Raw genomic sequence first — 11088 nt, forward strand, 5'->3', positions numbered from 1 at the left:
CATCTAAATAGTCAAATTTACAGGTATACAACTGTTCACAATAGTTTCATTTTTCAAAATGAGTCTCACTCCATTCTCTCATTGCCAAGGGCGTGGGTTCAATCCCTGGTTGGGGAACTAAAATCCCAGAAGCTGTATGGTGTGGCCAAAAAATAAATAAATAAATAAATAAAAATAAAATAAAACAAGTCTCAGAATCTATAGTAATGTTTCTCCTTTCAATTCTGATTTTTAGTTATTTTGTTTGCTTTTTTCCTTGATCAGTCATGGTAGGGTTTTATTAATTTTATTAATCTTTTCAAAGTACCAACTTTTGGCTTTGCTGATTTTCTCTACTGTATACTTTCTATTTCATTTATTTCTGTTCTTATCTTTATTATTTCTATTTTGTTTGCTTTGATTTGCTGTTGCATTTTCTGCTTTTTGATGACCTGATCGTTTATATTTAGCCCTACTCTAGTTGGAGCTAAATTTTTAACAGAAAGGAATTTCGACAAAGGCCCCCTACTGCCATATTAGAAATTCTGTCAAGTACAGAAACTGTCAGTCTCTAGGGTGTCCCAGAGATCATTGTAAACCCCCTAACCATAAACACTATAAACCATGATTTTAAAAATATTTTAAATTAAAGGGATATGCCTGGTATAGCCAGAGGGCTCCAGGACCCTGCTGCTGTAACCTGGCTGGCCATTTTCCTGATTGGTTTGTGTGTATGCCTTACTGGATGATAAGTATTTTAAATATCCTTGCCCTGGATGGGTATCACAGAAGACTTATAGAGGAAAGCCGGCAGACTTTTGGGAGCCCTGTGACTCCCAGGACCCTTGTTTCTATGTGTCATGATGGGGGAGAGAATTCTCCAGGATTATTTTCCTGGTGGAAAATGCTCCATATGCTTTTTGCCTTTCTATTGGTGTATAACTTACACAAAGTGCCTAAGTCTGAAGCGTACAGCTCATTGAATTTTTACATATGTATACCGATGTATCCACCACCCAGATCAAGACACAGAACCTTGATTTTGAATGTATGCAAAAGCACAATGATGCAATCCCATGAATTTATATGAAGCCAGAAAGTTTTTACATTGTCAACATTTTAAAACTCAATAAATTGAAAATGATGGAAACAGTTCATTTAACAAGTATTTCTCATGATCACAAATGATTAATTTAAACCAAAAAGAGAAAGTAAAGAATACCACTGGTAAAGCATCCTTGCTTTCCGCCGTCCCCAACTGTAAAACGCACGATTGAAAATAGCAGTCTGCCATCTTATGTGAAAAGGGGAGATGCTCAATCCGTTGTTTTCCAGCCAGTCTTCATAAGAATGCTTAAAATACACAGATGACTAAGAGAGAAAGAAAAGTTCCACATCACTGAATTTTGAAGAATAATTTATAAGGCTTAAGAAAATAAAAGTGTTTTCTACAGGAAAGCAAGATACTGACTAATCAAATGTTTATAATTTTAAAGCTTTATGTTTATTCTTCAGGATATTAAAGTAAGAGTCTTGGATTGGCTGATGTGCTGAAGTCAGGGTCTGGCAAACTACGGCCCACGAGCAAAAAAGTTTGCTGGCCTTTGCTTAGAACAGCATTGTCCAACAGACATATAATGGGAGCTATAAGTGCAAGCCACATATGTAATTTTTAATTTTCTAGTAGCCGAATTTTAAAAGGCAAACAGAAACAGAGATTAATTTAAATGTATTTTTAACTCAAAATATCAAGATATTATCATTCAGAATATAATTAATATATTGAAACACCTCACATTCTATTTATTTACTTACTTACGCATTAAGTCTTTGAAATTCAGTGTCAGCTTTACACTTACAGCACATCTCTATTCGGACTAGCCCCATTTCAAATGCTACATGGCCACATGTAGTTAGTGGCTACCATACTGGACAGCACAGGTCTAGAAGCCTTGTTACCAGAGAAAGAGGTCTTTTGTTGTAATTAAAAAAGACCCCCAGCCAATCCAACAGAGGGGACAGGTTAGCTGGAATTGGTGCTTTCTATCCTCTTCTGAGCAACAACCCTAAGAAATTAGGCTGAATTTGACCATGAAAAAGTACAAAACTTATCTAAAGCCACCTTGGTCTCAGTAACTTCTTACATTCTTCACTGTTGGGGAGATAGCTGCTTATTCGCAGCCTAGCAAAGAGTTTTATCTTTAGGGAAGTTTGAAGTCCTTGAGTAATGTAAGATTTTGGATAACATAAGGCTGTTTTACATACACTGCCACTGACCTCTTACCTCTTACAGTAAGTATGGTAAGTATTTTGTCATACAGATGCCCATCCATTTGAGAAACTTATCTAGAAGGATATTTCAGCCCTGTCACAGTCATAAAATGACCTGAGTCTGAATATAGGTATCTGTTTGCCTTTGGATCCATAATGCTCTCTGCTCTCAATCTTCAGGTGAAGTTATTAAACCTGCTTGTCTTCTAGGACGTGGAAAAGGAGAGTGGCACACCCCTCCAGGTGTCTACTGAGGAAATCCTAGACAAACCAAGGATGGAACAGCAGACCAAGTTAGAAGCAGAGAAGCTGAAGGTGCAGGCTCCTAAAACCTGAGGTCTCTCCATTCCCCAAGCGGATACTCTGAATGAGAGATCCGTCTTTCGCTCAAGGAATAGTGCTCTCTTAGCAAGTTAGGAGCTGTTACTGACATTAAAGTGACATCTTGATCACCTCACACACTGGACCAGAGACTATAGAGATTTGAAAAATTATTTTTATTTTGGATTTTTGTCACCCATGCAACATGAAGAAATCACGCGGCTTTGTTTTTTCCAAACAACAAAATCACTGTTTAAACCAGCAGTGGCCTGTACTGCTCATGACATGCTAAGCACCGTGCCAAGTATGTGCAGAGAAAGCACCTGGGGATCTTATGAGGATGCAGATTCGGATTCTGTGGGTCAGGAATGAGGCCTGAGATTCTACATTTCTGACAGGCTCCCAGATGATGCCAAGTGCTGCTGGTCCTTGAATCTCAGGTTGAGTAGCAAGGCTCTATGTGGATGAATTAATGAAATCCTCTCTATAATCTCAGGAGAGCTTTACATTTATTATGCCTATTTTAAAGATGAAGAAATGGAGGAACAGAGAGTAATCTGCCCAAGCTCTCAATGGATAGGAAGTGGGAGAGCACAGCTCTAAGGACTGCTCTAAGGATTCAACTGTATAATCTCCTCACTTTGCAAGTTTGAATGCAACAAAAGTTATCATTTTGCTGTTAAGCCTAAACCACACAATACTAAACTACAGTACTCTATTTAAAACAGTATTCATAACATGAAGGTTTTACTAGTCATAATTGGAATTTTCATTAAATATTTGAGAATTTACATGATTTTATTCCACGCATACAATACTCCCACCCCCAGTATGCAATTCCGAAAGGGTGCCTGAAGCATGTGGTCAGACAACTGTCCATAATATCTGCTACCCAAATAAGAATGGACCGTGCACCCAGGGTGTGTGTGGGGGGCGGGGGTGGGAGTATTAAGCAGGGTTAGTGTGAAGAAACGGCGTCTAAGATACAAATTAGAATTCGAGTAGTCAGAAACTAGTTATCTAAAGCCTTGCTACTTTTAAGTATGGTCTGTAGATTGGCAGCATTGGTAGCACTTGGGAACTGGTTAAAAATGCATAATCTTAGGCCCCCGCCCCAGACCTGCTGAATCAGAATGTGCATTTTAACTGGAACCCCAGATGGTCATAAGCACTTTAAAGTTTGAGGCCACTGATGTAAATCACAACTTGATTTAGATTCATTCCAATACCAGTCTCTGGAGGGTCGTGGCCTTAAAGACAAAGAGGGCAAACAAAGTCTTTCCCAGGAGGATATTTTATTTCCTCCCAGGTGCAACGCCGCGGGGTTTGGCAGGGCCCCGCCCCTCCCGAACCCACTACCGGCGCCTCCCGGGCAGGACCCGAAGGCTGCGGGGCCTGCAAAGCCCCGCAATGATACTGCGGCAGCTGCGCAGGCCGCCACACCCCTCCCGCGGCCAGCCGTGCTTTATTTACTCCATGGGACCGGGCGCCACGCGGAAGGCCGCAAGTGGGTTCCGGTCGCACGGCTTTCAGCCCGGGAGGCACAAGGCAGGGGAAGAGAAAAGGCCTAGGGCCTTGCGCCCCGGCCCTGGCACCGCGGGCTTGGGCCTTAGGCCCGAGGCCCTCACCTTCAACACCAAGTCGGTCAGGTAGACGGCAGTCCAGCCGCCCACCACCACCACCACCAGCGATACCGGAATCATGGCAGCGGCGGGGGCAGCGGAGGGAAGGCGAGCGCCGGCGTCCTCCCTGCGAGCCGCAACCAGCCGGCCGCGCGGCGCCTACAGCCCCAGCGCAGAAACCCAGCTGCCACCGGCTCCTTTTTCGTGGTGGCGTCGTTTCCTTCCGGATCCTTCTGGTGGCTCGCACGAACGGCAGTGTGCGCACCGGAAAAGGGCGTGGGGGCTTATTTTAGCGGGGCACTCGGGCGCCGCTGTCTAGGTATCAACTAGACTGCGGCTGCCAGCCCTCTAGCGATTTCTTAGGCTATGGCCCTCCCTGCTGTCTGCTCTCCATTCTCCGGTTCTGGTCTGGGGTTTGCGCTTCCTTTTAATCTAGTGGGGTTTGGGTAATCCCAAATAATAATCGTCTCCGCCGCTCAGACTCTGTCATAGGTATCCAGATTTAAGTTAATTATGTTTATTCGTTCTTTTTATTGAAGCGTAATTTACATATAGCGAAAACATAATACGGATCTCAACTATTTCGATGAGTTTTGATAACTATATATCTGTGTACCCTAATAAAAATAGAGAACATTTCCATCTCAGAAGTTTTCTTCGCTCGCTTCCCGGTTAATCCTCTCCTCGCCCTCCCATCACCCCTTTTCTAATTTTTAAATCTTTGTGTAAATAGAATCATACAATAAGTATACTCTTGTGTCCGGCTTATTTCGTTCAACATGATTTTTTTGAGCTTTAGGTTCTTTTCTCAACCTCTTCCATTATAAAATTTGAGATTGGTGCTACATTAAAAAAAAGTTCTGAACATCTGTACATATTTTTTTGTTGACGTGTACCTGATCATATATTGACCTGGCGCAGTGGTTCTCAACCTTGGCTGTAACATTAGGATCACCAGGGGGCTTTAAAAATTCCTGATGCCTGTTCTCTAGCTTAGACCACTTGAATCAGAATTTCAGAATGAGATCCAAGCATCAGTATTTTTTAAACTCAGGTCATTCCATTGTGCAGCCAAGACTGAGAACCACTGAAGGAAAACTAGTATTTATGGAGTTTTGTTTGTTTGTTTGTTGTTTCTTTGTTTTTTGCATTTTCTTAAGGCCCAAGTCTTTAAAAGTTATTTGTTTTTACTTTTCTGGAAAATCATCATTAGCAATAGTAATACTAATACCGAAATATTGAGAACATAATACTAGCTTAAGAACAAGTATCCCAAATAAAACTGCACCCTCAGCCTTCTTCAAAGTAAAAATATAGTGTCATACTAGGAACCTGTATGACAGATACTGTTACTCATTTGCCTCACTCTCCCATACTTTTCCTAAAGTTTTAATAATTTAGCACCGTATCTCCCTAGCTTCAAGAAACCTTATGACTCAGTTTTACATCTTCTTGCCTACATGTGTGTACATGTGTTGTTTTAAAATCTTTCAATTTATTTTGGACAAAGCTAGGTATAATTATAAAAGTTTATATTCAAGCACCCTGTGACTCCACAGTTTTCCATGGACAGGTTTCCCGAAAGTCTTAGTGCAGTTTTAGGTTTTGATACTTTCAGAAGTATAAATGCCGAAAACTTGCATAAAGCATCACTTGAAAATTTATTTAAATTTCTTTTACACTATTTAATTTGGTGAATTTCAAGTAATTTTAAATTTCAAATTTTTTAGTCCCCCTGAGGATGGCAAACGTTGACTGAAACAAAAAATTGAATTACATTTATTATTCAAAAATTCCCGAGACCAAAGAAGCATGAAAGAAATTTAAATAATTTTATTTTTCAAGTGATGTTTTGTGTAAGTTCATAGAGTTTGTACTTCTGAAGTTATTAAAGCTTAAAACTACACTAAGACTGTTGGTACACTATTGTATTTGAACTGACCTTTGTTTGCTCTTGTATAATGACTGTAGCTTTTAACACTGTTCTTTCCTAGGATGAGAAAATTTACTTAAGAATTAAAATGTCTTCTCTTTTGTTAGCCTGAAGCCTTGTCTGGACCACTTGCTGGGACAAAAACCAGTTACTGTGTGGCTGATTACCCAAAATATGTAGGAAATGAGTTGATCGTGTTTTTCTGTTCCCAACCTAAAATTTTACTTGTTCAACTGACTTGGTGTTCTCATCAGGGACCCAGCAGTCAAAACAAAACACTGGGGCTTCCCTGGTGGTGCAGTGGTTGAGAGTCTGCCTGCCAGTGCAGGGGACACGGGTTCGAGCCCTGGTCTGGGAAGATCCCACATGCCGCGGAGCAACTGGGCCCGTGAGCCACAACTACTGAGCCTGCGCGTCTGGAGCCTGTGCTCCACAGCAAGAGAGGCCGCGAAAGTGAGAGGCCCGTGCACCGCAATGAAGAGTGGCCCCCACTCGCCGCAACTAGAGAAAGCCCTCGCACAGAAACGAAGACCCAACACAGCCAAAAATAAATAAATAAATTAAAAAAAAAAAACATTCCCTTCCCCCACAATTAAAAAAAAAAAACACTGAATAGAATCCTGCTGGTTTCTGGAATTTATCAGTAGTGGAAGCCAGCTGGTGGCAGCAGAAGAGACGAGACCTAGGATGCAAGGTGGCAGCAAAAAACACCTGTATTCCATAAGATCAAGGTATTCCTCCTTAGAAGAAATGTGACCTAATTTACAAATAGTTTCAGGTTTCTGTCAAGTAACTAACTTGAAGGACGCACAGCCAGGCTTTTATTCATATCATTTTTATTTAGTGTATATATATATATTTATTTGTTTGTTTGTTTGTTTATTTATTTTTTGCAGTACGCGGGCCTCTCACTGTCGTGGCCTCTCCCGTTGCGGAGCACAGGCTCCGGACGCGCAGGCTCAGCGGCCATGGCTCACGGGCCCAGCCGCTCCGTGGCATGTGGGATCTTCCCGGACCGGGGCACGAACCCGTGTCCCCTGCATCGGCAGGCGGACTCTCAACCACTGCGCCACCAGGGAAGCCCTATTTAGTATATTTTTTTTAGAGAGGCACCAAAAATACATTTTGGCTGAATGCAAAACAGCTACATGTTAGGGACTTCCCTGGCTGTCCAGTGGTTAAGACTCCATGCTTCCCCTGCAGGGGGCACGGGTTCGATCCCTGGTTAGGGAACTAAGATGCCACATGCCACATGGCACGGCTGAAAACAAACAAAAACCAGCTACATGTTAAAAATCAGTATTTGGCTGAAGCAGAATATCACTATTATATAATAAACTTCTGAGATACCAGAATCAACATGAAATATAAAAATTAGATAATATTAAAATATTATAATTTTGTTGTTAAAATGTAAGTATTCAGATTTTTAGAGTTTGACATCCCCTTCAGGAGTATTTACTTCTCATCAATGTAAGCTGATAGTTTGCTTCTGGGGTCATTATACTATATGTTTATGACACTAACTTACACCAGTCAGGATAAGCTAGGTTATGCTTAGGAAATAAGCCCTAAAATCCCACAGGCTTAAAATGAGAAAGATTTATTTTTTGTTTGTGCTGCATATCCAACAGGGGTTGGTAGACTGATGGAGACTCCATTTTATCATGCCCAGTTCTCAAAGTGAGGCTCAGGATTTAATGCAGCAGAGAGAGGACTAGAGTGTTTACCACTGGCTGCGAAATGCTATGGCCCAGACATGCACACGTTCCTTCCACTCCAGCTTCATGAGCCAAAACTAGTGAAATAGCTGTTCCTAATTTAAAGGGCAGAAGGAGTGTAATCCTCCGTATACCTAGAAGTAGAGAAAAATATACCTGGAACTAAACAGTAGTGCCATCTACCACATAAATAGATGCTCTCTTTCATCTATGGAGGGCAGTGTAACAGAAAATGTTTGGTTAGTGCTGCCATTATGGGATACTGCTAGTATTGATGCTGCCACAAAATTATTAAGCTTTCCCTTCTCTTTAATAGGAACTAAGATAAAGGCTCATGTCGGTTTTTTTTTTTGGCCGCGCCGCACGGCATGTGGGATCTTAGTTTCCCAACCAGGGATCGAACCCACACCCTCTGCAGTGGAAATGCTGAGTCTTAACCATTGGACGGCCAGGGAAGTCCCTCATCTCTATTTTATATCCTCAGCTTGGTGTGGTTGCTGATGATGGTGCAGTTTGGTTGAAGCAGTCCCACAGACGGAAGCTTCTAGTCCCAGGTGAAGAAAATTTTTTTTGAATCTTTGCTGAAAGTATTATCCACGCTTATATTTTTTACTCCAAATACACACACACACACACACGCACACACACACACACACACACACACAATATTTGCCTGCAACTGCTGCTTTACACGGTCATGTGAATAAAATTTGTCCTTAAACCTTGGTTCTAAAACTGCGGCAAAGGAGCAATACAGTTGGCCTTCAAGAAACCAGTCATCTGGGGTTTTCCATTTATATTTCAGTTTCATTTCATGTACACCAGTCTCAGCATCTTCCTGGAGTAGAATGATAAGAGAATCTTTTCAGCCACTGTCATGTAAGAAATACTTGTACTCTGAAGTCATCAGTTTGATGACTTCTTCCTCAGGTTCCAGAAAGCAAAGTATTTTTCTCTGCAAGCAGTTTTAATAAGTTGACACATTGTTTTCATCTAAAAAGCATGTTATTTTAGTTTTGCTCTAGATGGCTTTTAAACACGTAGTAGCTGCTATTCCATCTTGTTTAAACATCTTGTTAAATATATGACAAGGCGATTCAAAAACCTTTGGATGGCCACCAGGGCCAGGAGGCGACTGGAGTGTGTCAGCCCTGTTTGAGGAGCGCAGTGGGGCGGTTCCATGCAGAACGCCGTGGGGCCAGTGGTACCAGATCTTGGAGGAGGTGTTCATTGAAGTTCAGGTGTCGCCAGGCACTCGCGCTCAGGATATCCAGTGCGGCCCGCAGAGCCGGCATGTGGCGCTGGCCGTGGGTGGCCACGAGATCCTCAAGGGCAAACTCTTTGATTCTACAATAGCTGATGAGGGAACCCGTGGACTCTGGAGGGTAGAAAAATGGTCCGTATTGTTCTTACAAAGAGAGATGCAGCAAATTGTTGGACTTCTATTCTGGAATCTGAGTATGCAGCTGATCCTTGGGTGCAAGACCAAATGCAGAAAAAGCTTCCAGAAAGAAAATCCTCGTTTTAACTTCAGCGGTGCAGAAATCTCAGGAAACTACACTAAAGGTGGACCAGGTTTCTCAAATCTTGAGAAATATCTGTGAACTTGCTGCATTTTGTGGATCCTAGCAAATGTTGCCAGCTTAATCAAAGGAACAGATTATGTGGTGGAAGAAAAATGTGGACGCCTACAGTTAACAAATTGCAAAATATATTTAAATATGGTTCTGAAAATTGCATTCAAATATGATTTACATAGGAAACAAATACTGTAGGAACTATTCTATTGATATATGGTAGCTTTTTTTTTGGACTTGTTTTTGCTCAGCATGAACTTTCATATGCTGCGGTTTACTAATCTCATATTTAACCTGTGTTTTTTTTTTTTTTTTTTTTGCGGTACGCGGGCCTCTCACTGCTGTGGCCTCTCCCGTTGCGGAGCACAGGCTCCGGACGCGCAGGCTCAGCGGCCATGGCTCACGGGCCCAGCCGCTCCGCGGCATGTGGGACCTTCCTGGACGGGGGCACGAACCCGTGTCCCCTGCATCGACAGGCGGACTCCCAACCACTGCGCCACCAGGAAAGCCCTAACCTGTATTTTTAATACAAGAAACTTTAGGGTATAGATCATGTGAAATGACAGGGTGCCTTCAGGGAAAATTAAGTTTTTCTTTCAATAAGTGTGATGCAGGAATAATGTTCAATAAACTTTTCTAGGAAAAAAAAATAACCTTTGTACATCATGTATTTTTGTCTTTGACTGAAGTATGAGGCAGTGGCCCACTATCTTTCTGCTTATAGACAGTTATAATTGCTTTCAGATTACAGTACTGAAGGTTATATGAACAAAACACTGTATGCTTATGATTCCTAAATCACTCTTAGCCTTTACCATGTTTGTTCTATTATCCATAACAATTGACACATTTTGAAACTGATTTTCCACCCTACAAGTAGTTTTTCAGTCAGAATGCATTCTGTTGATAGCTGTGTGAGGGAGGCCTCAACAATCTCTCAACAATTGAACAGAATCAGAGTTGAATTCATTATTAATCTACAATACTGTTAGACTTAAATATGATTTATAGTCATTTTTGCATATCCAAGTGTCTGATGTCCAAGGTATAATGGCACATTTAATACTATTGCCTTTTTGTTCATAGCAGAATACAATTCAGGAAGTTTTTCAATACCATATTTTCTAGAAGGAACTTAACAACTAGGATTTATAGCTTCAGCAAATATGAAAAATCCATCATCTTCAACTACTGAAAATAGTTCATAGTCTGTAGCAGGAATTGTCAAATTATGGCCTGGGGATCAAATCCAGCCCTCTGCCTATTTTGTAAATAAAGTTTTATTGGAAAACAGCCATGCTCCTTTGTTTGCATTACCTTTGGCAGCTTTGCATCACAACAACAGATCTGAGTAGTTGTGACAGAGACCTAATGGCCCACAAAGCCTAAAATATTAACTATCTGGTCCTTAAAGGAAAAAGCATGCTGATTTGTGGTCTGTAGTGATACTGTCAATAAGATTTTTCTTTAATTTTAGCTTCCCTAGACATAGAACTATAAGGAATTCTCTACTTTTTTTTTTTTGGCCGCACCGCACAGCCCTGACCAGAGATCGAACCCGCGGCCCCTGCACTGGAAGCACTGAGTCTTAACCACTGCACTGCCAGGGAAGTCCTAGGAATTCTCTTCTTAAAGCCTTCTCATAAAGTCTATTATTTTGGACT

At 41.5% G+C, this 11088-nt stretch overlaps 1 protein-coding gene and 1 pseudogene across 6 annotated transcripts in view; one reads left to right on the forward strand and one right to left on the reverse strand.

Annotated features, from left to right (window-relative positions):
• LOC137216971 (membrane-bound transcription factor site-2 protease) overlaps positions 1 to 4455 on the reverse strand; it is a 38641-nt gene extending 34186 nt beyond the window's left edge. For 2 of the 6 annotated variants that reach the window (XM_067723102.1, XM_067723103.1), the window contains exons 1-2: positions 4200 to 4454; positions 1202 to 1350 (exon numbers count right to left, since the gene is read on the reverse strand). In XM_067723102.1, the coding sequence (XP_067579203.1) occupies positions 1202 to 1350; positions 4200 to 4274 (224 nt within the window). In that variant the 5' untranslated portion in view covers positions 4275 to 4454. Of the gene's footprint in view, positions 1 to 1201; positions 1351 to 4199 lie in introns of all 6 variants that reach the window. The other 4 variants (XM_067723105.1, XM_067723106.1, XM_067723101.1 and 1 more) reach the window with 4 other exon arrangements.
• LOC137216729 (nudC domain-containing protein 2 pseudogene) lies at positions 4273 to 9566 on the forward strand (annotated as a pseudogene).
• Positions 9567 to 11088: the final 1522 nt, after the last annotated feature.

Source organism: Pseudorca crassidens, chromosome X (genome assembly GCF_039906515.1).
Source record: "Pseudorca crassidens isolate mPseCra1 chromosome X, mPseCra1.hap1, whole genome shotgun sequence".
Classification (NCBI taxonomy): domain Eukaryota; kingdom Metazoa; phylum Chordata; class Mammalia; order Artiodactyla; family Delphinidae; genus Pseudorca; species Pseudorca crassidens.